Source organism: Callorhinchus milii, unplaced genomic scaffold (genome assembly GCF_018977255.1).
Source record: "Callorhinchus milii isolate IMCB2004 unplaced genomic scaffold, IMCB_Cmil_1.0 Scaffold13, whole genome shotgun sequence".
In the NCBI taxonomy this organism is placed as follows: domain Eukaryota; kingdom Metazoa; phylum Chordata; class Chondrichthyes; order Chimaeriformes; family Callorhinchidae; genus Callorhinchus; species Callorhinchus milii.
Window position 1 is genome coordinate 11,456,877 of NW_024704754.1, and position 17,466 is coordinate 11,474,342.

Consider the following 17,466-nt stretch of genomic DNA (forward strand, 5'->3'; position numbering starts at 1 on the left):
AACATAAAATAATACTAATAATAATCCTTATATTTGGTATATGGTCTTTCAGCTCAGGAGAATGTCCAAAGCGCTTTACAGTGTTTACTGTAAAGTGGAGTGACTGTGTGTTTGTGGGGGGAATGTAGCAGCCAACTTGCACATACCAATCTCCCAAAAACAGCTATGGAGTGAATGATCATTTTTTTTCTGGGGGATTGTTGGCCAGAACACTGGGAGAAACTCACTTCTCTTTTTGAATAGTGCCACAAGATCTTTGACGTCCAACTGAACAAACCGATAGAACATGTCTGTCACAGAGTGGATAGATTTCAAGTCCTCACTCTTGTATTTAAATCCCTTCATGCCCTGACACCCCCTCTCTCTCCAACCTGCTCTCTCCCTACACTACTACCCACTGCCTCCGCTCGACTGGCTCCGGCCTCATCCATGTTCCCTGGATCCTCTACCCACCATCGGCGGCTATGCTTTCAGCCACTACAATACCAAATCTTTGGAACTCTCTCCCTCAATCCCTTTGCCTTGCCTCCTCTCTGCATTTTCAGGTTGTTTTGTGCTCAAAGATTTTCCTCTTTTGACCTTCACCTATCATTATGGTCACCTTCCCTCTCCGCTTGCTCAGCATTGAGCTCTGCCTCTGTAAAGTGCTCTGTGACACCGTCTGACATGAAGGGCGCTGTATAAATGCAAGTTGTTGTTGTACATATTGGAAAGGGCTTTCAGTTCATCTTCCACATTGGATCATCTTTATTTTTCGTATTGCTGGCCAAGACATTTAATGGGAGAGTATGCATTGCAAATTAATTCTGCAAGCAATAAACCACTCACTAGATTGCAATTAATTCTTAACTGTGGCAGTGATTTTAATGCAAGTATTATCTGGAATGGGCTAACCTTGATACTGCATTCCTTCCTGATATATAACTGCATCTCCCCTTCAAGTGGGATTGCAATTGTGGAGCAAGGTGGTACATTGTAAACTAATTTCTAGTGTATATTTCTATATTTCTGTGCGTCATTGGCTGCCGCGTTCGCCCCCACAAATATACAGTCAATTCACTTTACAATGTGTTCTGTGAAGTGCTTTGGGACATCCTCCCGACGTGAAAAGCGCTATATCAAATGCAAGGATTATTATTATTATTATTATTATGTGAATTATCTTTCAGAGAGGACATCAAATTGATGATCCTCTGAATGTGGTGAAATTTAAAGACATTGGCCTTGGAAGCTTACAATAAAGGTTCCCATTTACCAAAGGGGATAAGGTCCCAAGTTTAGAGAATCACCACTGTGGTGTAGGAAACCAACAACAACTTCCATTTATATATAACGGCTTTGCAGTTGGATTCCAAGCATGGGAGAAATGGGAGGGGCAGGTGATCATGGACACAATCGAAGAGGTAGATTTTAAGGTGAGATTTAAAGATAAAGAGGGGTGAGGCAGAGCGATTGGGGCAGGGGGTTCCAGAGGATAGTGGTATAGTGGCTGAAGCCATGGTCACTGATGTTGCAGAGAAGCCTGTGTTTGCTGATGGAGGGAGTGATCAGCAGAGTGGAGTATGAGCAGGATCACACAGACATAAATAGCACTGCTCTTTTGAGGTTGCAATCTAACCTGTACTGTTCACAGATTGGAAATTCTTGATCGTACAGTGTAGAGACCGCTGTACTGTGTAGTTAACAATTGCTGTATCTGACCTGGGAGCACCAGTAGAGAGAGCTTTACTCTATCTATCCCTCACCACACTGGACCTGGGAGTATTGAGTGCTGAGGCTCCACATAAAAAAAAGGATGAATCTCTGTGAATCCATTTAGTTCCTGTGACCATTGTTGAGCTTTCAGGCGTCAGATTGTGGCCTTTCAAAGCGGTTGTACAGGTTTAACATCTTAACTGAATCAACAACAATATAGGGCCTTTCATGTCAGGAGGACGTCCAAAGGCACTGGACAGTCATTGTTTCGGACCCGAGCTGGGGGTTGGGGATTGGGGAGGGTGGAGGGCAAGGGGGGTAGCAGGGAGATTGAAAACACGATCGAAGAGGAAGGTCTTGAAAGTGGCAAGGGAGGGGTTGAGGCGGAGGGACTGCGGGATGGAGTTCCAGAGGGTGGGGCAGAGTGGCAGAAGGCCCACCCGCCAATGGTGGGTGAGCGAGGTGGGGGACGTGAAGCAGGCCGAAGCCTGCTGAGCGGAGGGAGCGGGCAGGATGGGTTAGGATCGCAGAGGTAGGGGTGAGCAAGCCCATGGAGGGCTTTGAAGGTGCGGACCAGAATCTTGAACTATATCCTCTGAGTGATGGGAAGCCAGTGGAGTCGGGCGAGGATGGGGGTGATAGGGATACGGAGCCTGGTGCAGGAGAGGACACGGCCTGCAGAGTTCTGGATGATCTGCAGCCTATGGAGGGAGGAGTTGGGGAGGCCAACAAGCAAGGAGTTTATATAGGCAAGCCTCGATGTCAGTATCAATATCCCAGTAAAACGGCACTGACAGTCAAAACGGTGACAGTCACTGACGGCCTGCTTCAAAAACAGTGGCCAGGGAAGGAAGAATCTGAGAATGCCATTCTACTCATTTTCATCTGGCTGTGGGCATTACAACCACCACAGCTTGTGTGTCTCAGCAGGTTGTAGCCAACAGACAGGAACCTCTGGCAATGGTGTTATTGTAGACGTTTTAGCAGGTATTGATCTTCAATTAGTATTATTGTCATTCGATTGTCTAACCACAATGACTAGAGGACTGCCGCACATAACATACGCTATTTGTAGCAACACATTTGGTCCTCTGGGGAAGCTCACGATTGCATCCTGAACAACTCATCCTGGCTTTCAGCCAACATCTAAACCAACCAGTCAACCAAACAAGAACATCTCTCTTTCGCCTGGTGTTGGTGCACCTTGCAGGCAGTCAAGGCCGGGTTAACACACAGGTCAGTTGCGCTATCCCAGGTACACAAACCATGTTCACACTTAGCTATGCAAATAAATAATAATATTTTGGTCACTAAAATGACCGTTTATGGGTAACTGTTGTGTGCAATTGGCTGTCACGTTTCACCCACAAAATATACATTCAATTCACTTTACAGTATATTCTGTGAAGCACTTTCAGATATTTCGAAGCTGTGATAAGTTGCTATATCAAATGCAAGGATTATTATTGTCATGACCATACGCCTTCAGTAATGAGTCTCGGCCATATACATGTGCAGCATCTCAATGTTAAAATTAATCCTTACATTTGAGCTGAGGCTTATCACATCGTCAAACTGTCTTAAAACATTTTCAGGATTTACTGTAAATTGTAGTGACTGTGCATTTGTAGAAATGTGCAGCAGCCAATTTGCAAACAGCAATGTCCCACAAACAGCCAAGAAGTGAATGACCAATTTTATCTTGGGAATTGTTGGCCAGGACACCAGGAGAAATTCGCTTCTCTTTTCCTTTTAATTATCTTTATTTATAATTATAATTATAATTATTAGACGTCCTTTTTCAATCCCGTCCAATGCTTGGAATTATTTTGCTTGAACTGTGATTGGTGGTGGTGTCATTGCTTGGAGGACTTCCTGAGCTCTAAAATGTGAGGGACCTGGAAAAGCAGTGTGTTGACTGGAAGAAATTACACATCCCGACAGCATAGGGGAGCTGGATTCACAATTCAAATGATTGATAGTAGGTCTCAATATCTCCATCCAGTCAGTGCCAACGATATTAGAATAATAAATCTTGCATGTGAAAAAATACCAACAAATGCCGTTATATAGCGCCTTTTACATCGGGAGGAGTTTGCACCCGAACTGCGGTGTGGAGGGCGAGAGGGGTGGAGGAGGAAAGATGACCAAAGGCACAATTGAAAAGGAAGGTCTTGAGACGAACCTTGAAGGAGGCAAGGGAGGGGGCAAGGCAGAGGGGCTCCTGGATGGAATTCTAGAGGGTTAGAGCAGAAAGGCTGAAGGCCTGACCACCAATAATGGAGCAGACAGGGCCGGGGATGTGGAGCAGACCAGTGCCTGCAGAGCAGAGAGAATGGACAGATTGGTGAGATTTTTATAAATTGCAAAGATAGGGAGGAGCAAGACCATGGAGGGCTTTCAAGATGAGCCTTATTACATTATCGAGTACCTCAAAGCACTTACTACTGATGTTAACCCAGTTCCCTTGCAAAGTATGGCTCAGGAACTCCATCCAGCTAGTGCCCTGTTCCTCTAACTACATCTCTACAGATGTTAGTCCGGCTCCCTCGCACTGCTGATCTCAGTAACATCACCCAGTCAGCTTCTTCAGTCGATATCTGTACTGATGGTAATTCAGCTCACTCATACTGCGGGGCTCAGCCATTCCATGCAGTCTAGCAATGATGTATTTATTGCAATATTTATGTGAAAACAAATCAATAGAAAGATGGAACAAAAGAAGCATCAAATTTTGTAGCTGGTTTTAATTTAACGAAAAGGTTGCGAAATGTAACTCACTCTTCAGAAACTGAGCAATTGGTGAGTGTCTGAATAAGTTACAGCAATGTATATGGAGATGAGGGAGAGATGCAGGATGCTCGGCAGATTGAGGTAAAACGATCTGAATGAAACCAATTTGAAATAAGACAAATGTTCTCTCCAACATTCGTCTCCAGGTAACAAACCCAATAAATTGTCAGTGTCTGCAGCAGCATGGCCGTAAAATACAAATTGTTTTATAAAAACGCACATCAATCGTGCCTGTAGCATAAATAAGTGAAGCGAGAAAGAATCACAGGAACGAGAGAGACTGTGGAGGTTAGTGACAAATAGTATTTTTTTACAAAGGAAGTGCGTCTGTTTATCAGTTGGCATGGCAACACCCAGCCTGCCTTCAATCTTGCTCATCACTCCTCCTTTCCACTCCCAAGTAAGAGGCTCTTGGCTGCAAATGGAAAGGTGAAAATCACCAGCAGAGCATTTGTCACTCAGAACACAGGTGAAAGCTTTAAGGAAAACATTAGATAGATTTAACCAGGACTTGATGTCAAACACATCATCTCAGGAGTGCAGATTTTTTTTCAGTATCTCAAATGCTATAAAACTAGCAATTTCCACTTGTGCTGAATGTAGTGTAAAAGGAGTCAGAGCGACATCTGATTTATTGCTGTATATAGTCAGGAATATTCGAATTGTGACTTAACAGAAATCAAAGCTTGTAATCGTTTTTTTTGTGTGAGGGAATGCAATTAAATACAAACAAATTATTTGCAAGTGACTAGGAAATTAAAATGCCTTTTGGAAGTCAAACGATTAAATTTATCTGCATCGCTTGGCTGGCAGGAACGGGGACTTTAGGTTCTGTGTGCGTGCGTGAACGTATGTGTATCTGTGTGTGCAAGATTTTTCATGTACATGTGCATAAGTTTATGCATGTGGTTGTGAGGCTCCACAATGTGTTCCTGTCCATTGCATCTGTGGTGTTAATTAATGTCTGTATGTGTGTGATACGCAACTTCAGATCATTAACTTTCTTTATCCCATCTCTTCTCCCTTCCACAGACGTTTGCACTCCAACAGCCTGTTCTGTAACTGCCACCTGGCCTGGCTCTCTGACTGGCTACGTCAGAGACATCCAATTGGCCTGTATGCCCAGTGCACAGGACCGGTCCACTTGCGGGGACACTACATTGCCAATGTTCAGAAGAAAGAGTTTGTCTGTCATGGTAAGATCTCTTTCCATTGTTTTAGTAACTGCTCTGTACAGTTTTACAATACGATTTCCTCAGTGCCACCAGTAGGTGGGTTGATGAACTCAGTCTTGCTTTTATTACTTGCACCACAAGTTTTAGTAAAATTCTTTTATTCACTGGAATAGTGGCTGCTTCTACCTCCTGCTCACTTTGTTCAAATCGAGAAGACGTAAGAACTTTATGAACTTCTCATCATGCCTAAATATCTCAAAGTTAGGATGAGACATTAAACTGAGGCCCTGTCTGCCAGTTCAGGTGGTTGTGAAAGATTTCTATTTGAAAAGAGAAGGGAGTTGCTCCCTGTGTCCTGGCCAACAATCCTGCAGAACAAAACATGGCTATTTGCTGGGTGCAAATTAGCTGCCATCTTTGTCTATAAAATACACAGTCACTCTGCTGTCTCTGATCAAACATTCTCGGGCTCAGTCACTGCACCCGTCGAGCAACTGTATTTATTGCAATAATAATAATAATAATCCTTGCATTTGATATAGCGCTTTTCACGTCGGGAGGACGTCCCAAAGCGCTTCACAGAACACACTGTAAAGTGAATATTTATACAAAGAAGTTGAGAGGAAGGCAGAATAAAAAACAGAAGATAGCACCGGGTGTAGAGTTTCACTGAGAGCTGCTGAGATTGTATTGGAAGCTGCAGAGCATCGATGAGGCTGCTGGGTTTGTACAAGAGGCTGCGGAGTGTTTGAGGGGCTGCTGGGTTGCAGAGAATTGGAATGAACATCAGAACATGTCACAGTGTAAAGTAGCTGTACAGCCAAATAAGTGTAGAATTATTGGGACAAGCTGCATTAGGACAATATTTGTGTCTTACAAGAGCAGTTTTTCGGTGTTCCTCGGTGTTATCTCACAGCATCACAGAATGTGCATTGCTGAGCAAACATCGTCCACATTCAGCCTCTTGAGACTCGAGACAAACAAACAGTCACAAAAAGAAATCAGGGAAAACTGTTAAGTACGAAAACAGTTTGGTTGGAGCCATGCTGGCGTCAGATGCCAGCAGATTGCTGTTAATTTGGATAAATAATGACAGAATGAAATCTGGAGTGGGCTGGGCTTGATTATTGTAGGAGTAATTGGATTTTTAATTGCTGTCTGTTTTCTGTCCTCGCGTTTTTTTTGTGTGTGAATCAATATCCGAATGGTAAAACTGGCTTTGCCTTTCATTTGTATTCCTCCTGTCTGTTTCTGTTTCTCCCAGTTGTAAACTAGATAAAGGGTGACTATGGCGTTAAATTATTTACCTGTTGCCGTGGCGACCTGCAGACTGCAGATCACGTTTTGCACAGTTTGTGCCGGGCACAGACACAGCACAGACTCTGCAGTCTCTGACCAGCTCGGGTCTGGTGGCGTGACTTGCAAATGATATCAGCCAAATTACATTATTTGTTAAGCGCCTTTCATGATGAGAGGACGTCTCAAAGTGCATAATACAGCTGGCTGGGCATCCAAGCTGAGCAGATGTGGAACTGAAGAGGGTGGGGGTGAAAGATGACCAAAGAATGGTTAAAGGCTAGGAGATATAACTGAGGAACGTCTTGGAGTCTTGGGGTAGGCATTGAAAGTGGGGGAGAGGGAGTGAGTTTGTCACCTCTCGGCTGGACTACTCTACCTCGCCGGTCTCCCATCCACTACCATCCATAAAATCCAAATCATTCAAAACTCTGAAGTCTGCATGAAACTCTGCTCCCCGATCACCCCAGTCCTTGCCAGATTGGGATAGCTGCCTATCCCAGAGAGGATCGACTTCAAGATCCTCACCCTTTTTATTCAAGTCCCTGCACTCCTCTGCAACCCCAGACCTCTCTGACCTCTCTCCTCATTGCCTTCGTTCCTCCGGGTCTGGGGGTCTGGCCTCCTCCTTGTCACCCGAGTCCTCCGCTCCACCCTCCGTGGCTGTGCCTTCAACCACTATGCCCCGAGGCTCTGGAACTCCCTTCCTCACTCCCTTCGTCTCGCTCACTCCCTTCCCATTTTCAAGTCTCTGCTAAAACCTTTCTTTTCGACTGCACCTTTGGTCACCTTCCTCCCTCCCCCCCCCCCCCCCCCCCGGCTCCTCCCCCTCCCCCTGGCTCAGTCCCGGGATTCATTACTGTGAAGCACTCTGAGACGCCGTCCAGCGTGAAGGACGCTGTATAAATCTAAGTTGTTGTTGTGAGTTGGGAATGTCGTTTCTGAGCGTGGGGGCAGAATGGCTGAAAGCTTGACTAAGGAGAGCAGCAAAGTCTCTAATTTTTGGCCTTCTTATCATAATAATACTAATAATAATCCTTGCATTTGAGAAGTCATTGAGAAGTCTCGAAGCTCTTCACAGAATATACTGTAAAGTTAATTGACTGGATATTTTGTGGGCGAAATGCAGCAGCCAATTGTGCAGAGTAGTGTCCCACAAACCATCGTGGATTGAGTGACAAAATTATTTATTTATTTTGAAGGGATTATTACTGCTTATAATTTTTTTAATTCATGAGAGAAATCTTATTTTTTAACAGAAAGCCTCCTTTCTCTCTCATTATATCTCTCAATCTTTCATTTTATTAAACGCTTGCGTTTTTATAGCACCTTATCAGATCACAGGCCATTAATATCAAGTTTAGTGCCTATTTTGTAGGCAAAGCGCAGCAGATATTTTGCAGCAACTGTTTTCCACCAGCTGGGTCCATGAGGTGAATGACCAATTCATCTCGAGGACTGTTGACTCAGGACTGAGGGGACCTCAGTTTAACTTCTCACCCAAAGGACGGCATCTCCCAACAACTCCCATAGCTTCTACCCACAGGGGTCCCAGTCACCTCCTGGACATATCCCATACAAAACTGCATCAAGGGCCAACTCAAGGGAGCTGAGGTTGATTAGAATCAGGTCCCAACTCAATAATCCAGGTTATTCTATTCAGGGAGTTATGCTGCTCTGCACATTATTTTATTATGGACGTTAATCGTCTCCTTGAATTCCTTGCCATATTATTATTATTATGAGCCATTTGCCATGCGCCAAAGGCTGTTCTGCTCCATTCATTATTTTTCTGAATTTAGAATGATTTACAGCGCAGAAATTTACAGCGCAGAAGGAGACCATTCAGCATATTGAGTCTGCACCAGTCTCAGAGCGAACTGTTCATTTGTTCTTGTATGTGTTCAAGTAATTATAGAGCAGGTTGATAAACATTACCTCAATTAATTTTACACTGTAATGTGTTATTCATAAGATAAAATTGCATTACATTAATTCATAATTAATAGTAAAATTCATAATTAATGCAAAAAAACACAAGGTAAAATTTGTGAAACTTACAAAATGTTGCAATTTTTTGCCTTGAGTAGATTAATCCCCAAAGAAAGCAAGTCATCTTTTTTATTTATTACCTTAACTGGATTAATTGTGTGCTAACACACGGGTACACAGAGGGAATAACAGGTGGCTCTGTAATCTTTCACGTTGGTTGTTAATTGTATAATCAAAGTAATCTGCGTGCAGTTTGCACTTCGGTTAATACAACTGACAAATTTTCCACGTGGGTTGTTAACCCATCTCACTGGTTAATAATATCAATAGTAATCCTTGCATTTGATGTAGCTCTTTATCACTTGAATGAAATGCCTCTAAGTGCTTTGCAGGGTTTACTGTAAAGTGTAGGGTTTACAGTACTGTAGACTATGTATTTGTAGGCAAACACAACAACTAAATGTCTCCCAGTATGAAGACAAAGAGCCAGCAGGAGGAAAATAAGGAACGTCAAGGGAAAAAAATGATCCATCAGTGTCTCTGTGGAGTTTTGTTTAATGTCCTGTTGTTGAGGCTGGTAATCCCACAAGAATAATCCCAAAAGACCTAAGGAACAGCTGTTGGTGATAGATTGATGCACGGTGGAAAGGACAAGTAATAGTAGAACATTTCTACAGGGAGCCATGTATTTTGTTAATGAAATACCAGGAAAACTCTAGAGAATTGCAAGCTGTGCATTCTTAGCCACTGTGACAGATGGAGCAGGGGAGATCACACTTATTTCCTAGAACTTGTCTCGTGCAGTAACGTAAAACTAGTAGAAACGCACGTAGGGCAAATGCACTTGGGCTGGGTTAGACCTCGGAGTGTGATTGAGATGTGGTGGATTTGTCACACTCTCAGTTTGCAGTAAATAAGCTGCCAAATAAAACAGCAATCTCAACTCTCTTGCCCTACTTTAATTGTGACTTACCCTCCGCCCGCATTCAAGGGGATTTGGTTACAGTTTCACCCAGGATGTGACTGACTGTACATCTGAGGTCTAAATTTCTTCCTCATCTTAACATTGGAGGTTGCACAAAATTGCAGAAAATTCTTAATTCCAATCTTAATTTGGAAGCATTGTCAAAAATTGCATTGCATTTTTGCAGTTAAGGCTGAATTTAAGATTTTTTTCTTAGAGGCTTATGGGCTTTGCTTGGAATTTGGGGTCTCCAGATGTCAAAGAACTCAGTTTCTTTTAAATGCAGCACAGTCACTACAGTGGGAATAATGGAAACCTATAGAGAAAGAGGGGGAGTTTGTAATAATAATGTTAATCCTTGCATTTGATGTACTGCCTTATCAAGTTGTTGAAATATCTCAGAAAGCACTTTACAGGATTTACTGTAAAACGTAATAACTTTGTATTTGTAGGCAAACACAGCAACGAATTTGCTCGCAGTAATGTTCCACAAACAGTTAGATGTTGGGATGTGAAATGCCCTGCCAAGTAAGGTGGTGACGGCAGAGTCCATTGTGGGTTTCAAGAGGGAAGTAGACCGATGTATAAAAGATAGAGACTTGAAGGGGTGTTGGTATAAGACAGTAACATTGAATGAATGCCTTTCTCTGAGAGCCCATGCAGACTCAATGGGTCAAATGGCCTCTTTCACTGCTGGAAATTTCTATGTATCTTTAAAATAGCCATGGAGTGAGTGACCAATTTTATCTGGAAAATTGTTGACCAACATCCTGAGAGAAATTCGCTTCTCTTTTCAAGTTGTGCCATGGGATCTTTAACATCCACCCGAACAGAGACACAGGTCCTCAGTGTAACATCTCATACGAAGGACGGCACTTCCATCAGTACAGCACACCCCCAGGCATTTCAGTGTCAACCTAGACTATGAGTCCAACGTCCCACAATCTTCCTACTGAGAGGCGAGCATAGCAGCAACTGAGCCACTCTGACATTTGAAGGTTAAACAAGGGAGAGGGGGAAATATTCGGCTTAATACACTGTTTTTGTAAACCTTATTATTGCAATATGTCAAAGAAATCTCACTTTGATTACCCCCTTTGGAAAAACGAGTTCCAAAGAACTATAATTAATGTTAACTTGCATTTGATTTTTTTTCTGCCTTTCTGTTCTTTTTACATTAATTATATTTGCTCAAACAGCGCCATGTGGAATAGTTTGGAGGAATCATTGAACTCGTAAGAGTGTGAAAGCCATTCACTAAGGATGTAGCAAGAACATGTCTTTTTAACCCTTAGTAGTACTCAAATCTAGAAAGTTTTTCTTTAACCAGAGGATAATTAATGACTGGAACAGATTGCCAGGAAAGGTGATTGATGCCAGGATACTAGACTTATTTAAAAAAAAGCTTGATCCTGTGATGGGAGGATGAGTGTTCTGGTGCGATGAGATCAAATTGGCTGAAGGGCCTTCTTTATCCAAACCCATCTTGTGAATTTTTTTACATTATGACATTGATAAACTCACTTGATACACATTCCCAAAGTGAAAACATTAAATTTAATGTCTATTAGCCATAAACAATTAAAGAAAATTAACAGAGGTTAGAGAGAACAAATTTGAAACTCTTTGACTGTGATAGTAATTTTAACATATCTCCACAACAAGAGTTACTTGTACTTATATAGCGTCAATTCCACAACAACTTGCATTTATACAGCATAGGATAATGACTCGGAGTGGTTCACAAGGAATTTTTATTTTAATCTTCAACGTTGCGGGTCTAAAGCACGATATTCATAACCAGAATCGCAAATAGAGATTTCTGCCAGTAAGCAGAAGTGCATCACCACGTCCTGCAGGAATGCTGCACCAATGCATTTTATACATGATTTGGATAATCCAGAAAAACCCAGAAATGAGTTTCACTGTCAATAAAAGGGTTCAGTCTTCAGGGAGTTTGGAGGGGGGTGAGGGGCAGTGGAGGCAGGCCATTTTTAGGAAGCTTTTAAAGAGAAAACACTCTCGCGATACAAAGCTTTTCAGATTGGGCCATGGTCTGTGCTAAAGCTGCTAAAAAGACTTGGAAAGAAAATGCCTACTTTCTTGTGTTTATTTTTGTACAGTGAATTCAATGTCTCCAGCAGCCAAATAATCATTAAGCGCCTTATGGGGCCTAATAATAGCAGAGGGAGAGTTTCTACACTGCAGGTTTGTCCTTCATGCTTGGGCTTAAGAGGTTGCCCTTGTTATTAGGCTGGACCTGCAGTGACACTTGTATTCTGACAAGGACTGATTTGAAAGACATTTTCTGGTATTATTAGTGCAAGTTCCCTTCACCCCTCTGCACCCTCCTACCCTCCCTCCACCACTCATGTTTTGTAGCTTTTAACAGAAACAGAGGCTCCGCTGCTTTGAATTTGCCTCATTGGTCAATCATGGAAGAAGATACACTGGTCATATTAGAACCATTTTCAAACATGTGTTTAAGAAGACTTCCAAATTGAGGGGAGTTGAACTTGATTCAAGACCCAATATGAAGGCTCATGCATGAAGAACTGTCACTCAGTGAGGCAGTCTGTCACAATTGCCAGCAGCTACAGAGAGCAAGCCGTTGGTAGGAAGTGCTCATGCATAGGACGGAATACAGGTATCTATGAATGAATAGAAAGTAGCTCAATTTGGGTCATTTAGGTTAAAATGTGGTTAATCACTCATGACTAATATGAGGTTAAATATGCATGAGAAGAATGTCTCTTTAGCAAGTCCATCTTGTTTAGTGTTCTGTGTCACGATTCTGAATGAGTTGTACTGTTTCCTCCCAGGTCTCCATTCCTCAGAGACTCAGTCCTGCAGCGCCCGAGCTGTGTCGTGCCCAGGGGCGTGCGTTTGCAGCAACAACATTGTGGATTGTCGTGGGAAAGGGCTGACAGAAATCCCGGTGAACCTTCCAGAAGGCATTGTGGAAATGTGAGTGAAAGGTCTTTGTGGGCTCTGGTCTGCTTTGAAACAAGGGCAGGAGTGACGAGACATGTATTTCAAGGGGATCTGAGTTTAATAGTTGCAGTTTTTAACCACTCCATACCCGGGTGGTCATATTTTTGAATGAACGATGGAGACTTCATTGTGGTCTGGTAGAGAATGTGCCTTTCATAAGCAAGGACAGACAACCTATCACCTGAACCTCATGCAAAATGCTTAAAATATGCACAGTCATTACATTCAACAGTTGTGTGTCAGCCTGTGTGTGCAAATTGGCTGCTGCTCTTGCCCACAAAATACACAGTGACTCCACTTTACAGTATATCCTGTTATGAGCTTTGAACTGTCATCATGATGTGAAAGACCTTGTAACGTATGTAAGGATTATTATTATTACAGTAATAATAATAATAATCTTTGCATTTGATACAGAGCTTTTCACGTCTTCTCGACATCTCAAAGCGCTTCACAGAATATCTTGTAAAGTGAATTGACCATGTATTTGCGAGCAAAACGCGGCAGCCAATAGCGCACACAAGGTCCCACAAACTTTCGTGGATTAAAAATGACCAATTTATTATTGTTTTGTTTTGGAGGGATTATTATTAGTCGTGTGGAGTAAGGAAACTTGCCCAAGGTTTCGCCCTCTGCCTGGAATTGAACTCAAGTGTCTCGCTTGTAAGGCGAGTGTTCTAACCACTGAGCTACAGTAAAATATTGTGAACTGCTTTGAGAATAAGGCGCTATATCAAATGCAAGCATGATTCTCACAAATCTAGGTCATCATAAAATTCAAATCTGCATGAATTTGATTAATTCAGTGAAGCTAAATCCAGCCTTTGATCAGTTTTGATGACATGTCTTATCTAATGGAAATCAGACTGTGAACCAAAATCAAGCTCTGTTCTTTCTAGTACAATTAACCAAATCAAGCGGAGCTAAGCAGAGACCTGTAGCTCATTGGTTAGAGTACTCACCTCGCAAGTGAGAGACCTGGGTTCAATTCTTGACAGGGCAAAACCTTGGTCAAGTTTCCTTACTCCACACGCCTGATAATAATCCCTCCAAAACAACAATAATAAAATTGGTCACTTCAATCTACGACTTTTGTGGGACACTGCTGTGAGCAATTGGCTGCCTGTGTTTCGCCCAAAAATATAGTCAATTCACTTTACAGTATATTCTGTGAAGCGCTTTGAGATGTCTAGAAGACGTAAAAAGCGCTATATCAAATGCAAGGATTATTTTTGTTCTCTTTGAGTAACTCTGTGAAGTACTGTATAGCTGGCAGCTTGGCTCAGTTGGTATTACAATACTCATCTCTAGCTATGGAGGTTGTGAGTTCATCAAGTTGCACAGAATGTACGCACAGACTGTGCACAGTCCATGTGGTATTTATACTCCATACAAGCCTCATTTCTCCTACTCTCCTCTCCTATACCCTTCCATTCCCTTCTCCCTCATGTATGTTAGTCCCATATTACCAAGTGAAACAGAAGACAGTTATTTCCTGTGAATCTTTTTGAGATGTTTGTTGTGATAAAGCACAATAAAAAATCAAGTTTCTTTCTGTGATAATAATAATAATCCTTGCATTTGATATAGCGCCTTATCATATCGTTGAGATGCCTCAAAGTGCTTCACAGAATATCCTGTAAAGTGAATTGACTGCGTATTTTGTAGGCAAAACACAGGAGCCAATTGTGCACAGTAGTGTCCCATAGACAGTCGTGGATTGATAATAAATAAGTGCTTTAAGTTTAATGGTTTTGCATCTGATTGGGGGAGAAGGGGAGGAAAGTTGTTTATTGTAAGGCCCTGTTTACTCTGCTGCTGAGTTTAGCAGCTGTACAACAGTGGGGAGAACGAAAGATCGTAAACCTATAAAGACTTACCACCCAGTGCAGCGACTCCAGCCTCCAGCCTTTGTGGTATTAAAGGAACCTGGGTTAGTTCAAAACAAGCAGACTTCAAACCACAAGCCGAGCTGTCACATTGTAAACGGATTAGTTTCAGGAACCACATGGTAAAGCTCTTACAATAAAGTCCCCATTATTATCTTGCAGTCAGATTTGTCTGTACCTCCCGCTTACACATGGGCACATCCAGCGGGGCGGTGAGCCGGCAGATGGGATCCAGATGATGTTGTTACCCACTTTCCCCTGAGCTACGCGATGACAAACAAACAGCAACTGTTTACAATGGCCAAAGCCCACAATGGCCAAAGCCCAGGGCTGGATGCTCACCTGTGTAAACAGATATTTCCAGCAGACTTGTGGAGTCCTGTAGCATATTCGTTAGAGCGCTCGCCTCGTAAGCGAGAGGACCCGGGTTTGACTAGGCATGTTTCCTTACACCTCGGTTTATCTAGAGGTAAGTAGGAACCCAGTTAGTTGAGTGGCGGATTGCTTTCTTGGGGTAATAATAAATAATAATCTAATATTATAATATATACAAATAACACTGAATTTTACGACAGTTTGTGGGACACTGCTGTGCTCAATTGGCTGCCGCGTTCAGCCACAAAATATACAAAATTCACTTTACAGTATATTCTGTGAAACGCTTTCAGACATCTCAATGACGTGATATATCAATTGCAAGTATTATTAGAATCATATCTTCACAAACGTTCCTTTGCCAGCTGAGGGGGAATGGTGGACATTGCTGATGCTTGCTTGACATTGCTCAAGCCTTCTATGTATGTATAGCCCTTCACCTCAGCAGTAGACCTAAGCAGAGAATCAAAGGCACTGGGTTTGTGGGGACAGGAGGGAATACACTATTCTTCTCTTTGCACCCCCTCCACCGCCCCACTTTCATTGTATCAATTCTGATCGGCTGTCCTATAAAGATCCGCCCATCGTGCTGACGGTGGGTACCCAGGTGAGTCCTCCAGCAGCACAATATCATCCATAAACCGAAGCACCGCAATCCTGTCATAGAGGACTGGAACTCTAAAAAATCCCTCCAAAAAACAAAAATTGGTCATTTTCAATCCACGACTGTTTGTGGGACATTGCTGTGCGCAATTGGCTGCTGCGTTTCGCCCACAAATATACAGTCAATTAACTTTACAGCATATTCTGTGAAGTGCTTTGAGACGTGAAAAGTGCTATATCAAATGCAAGGATTATTATTACTTCCCCCTCAATGCCATCCAACACGTTATTGATGAACACATTGAACAGAGTGGGTGACAATGGCCAGCCTTGCCTAACCCTCCTTTCCAGAAGGATGGACTCAATGTTGACCCTTACATGGATCTTGAAGCTGGAGTACACATTCCGGATAAAATCCAGGAATCGGCCATATACTCTCATGGCTTCCAGTTTCATCCTGACAGCCTCATGAGGCACTGGGTCGAACGTCTTGTAGGTGGGTTTCCCCTCAGCCTTACGATATTCTGTGATCTCATACAGAGCCACAACCTGTCCCACACATTCTTCACCAGAACGGAAGCCAGCCTTCCCCTTCCTGATAACACCCCGAGCCTCCAATGTGTGTGATACACATGCTGTGACTACCCGAAGCACCACTTTAAGAGCCACTGATATCAGTGAGATCCCTCTATAGTTATTGTCTCACTAGTGTCACAATTCTTGTAGATAGACACAATAGGCGGGGTGCGGGCCTCAGAGAAAATCCTGTTGACCAGCGCGAGGAGGGCGGCTCCAAGCTGAGGTGAGGTTTCCTGGCTTGGACCTGTAAGATTCTCTCCACCTCCTTCCTCAGAGCAGCTTTTGAGAATTCAGCATTGATGCCATGGCAGGCACCACACTGCGGAGTCCACCTCCTCCCAACGATTGGGTCATTAAGACCTTCAATCTGACTCAGCTCTTTCAGCCTCCACACAGATGGGTCTCTGCTAATGACTGTTTGGTTGGGTCAGATGCCAACTCCGCGTAATGTTCCCTCCAGACCCTAAGGATCCCCTCATGGATCTGTTGTAGACACCGGACTTGTCCAGTACTGGTACGGGCTCTCCGCCTTTCGGAGTGATGCAGCCCATTGATCCGCTTCATTTCTCTGATATTTTCCTAGTATCATGCCGTGCTTGTAAGTTGCCTTTGCTACAGTTCTTGTTTGCTCTGAGGCAGCTTTCAGAACCTTTAAAAGCCTTCTGATTTCTCCTACTGGCTCTCCTTCCCTTTGTCGTTACCCTGACCGTGTCCCGCTTCTGAGATGGGTGCCTTGCAGTCTGTAGCTTCAGTTTCTTTACAACCTCAGCTGCAGAAGCAAGAAAGTCCTTGGCTACATCGTCAATCATCAAGTCCGTGCTATCAGCCCTCACACAGAATCGGTCCCAGGCTTCGTGTTCGGCAACAGCCCTCACGTGCTGGAGTACCTGGTACGATCACTTTAGCAGAAGGCACACCTGCGGCTCCAACCTGACAATCACCCTGAGACGCCGAACAACACAACTGGAGAGGATAGGATGTGCTGATCCACTCACCACCACGTGATTGATCGCTGGTCCATTCGGCACATCGCACCGATGCCATGTAACTGGTGAACCTCGGAATGGAAGTGCAGCAATGCTGTCGATGGATCTTTCTCCACCTTTGAAGT

At 43.2% G+C, this 17,466-nt stretch overlaps 1 protein-coding gene across 1 annotated transcript in view; it reads left to right on the forward strand.

The window, feature by feature from the left end:
- LOC103177282 (slit homolog 3 protein) overlaps nt 1-17,466 on the forward strand; it is a 108,467-nt gene that overhangs the window by 22,973 nt on the left and 68,028 nt on the right. The window contains exons 6-7 of the mRNA XM_042340066.1: nt 5,521-5,684; nt 12,738-12,882. Coding sequence (XP_042196000.1) covers nt 5,521-5,684; nt 12,738-12,882 — 309 coding nt within the window. The remainder of the gene's footprint in view (nt 1-5,520; nt 5,685-12,737; nt 12,883-17,466) is intronic.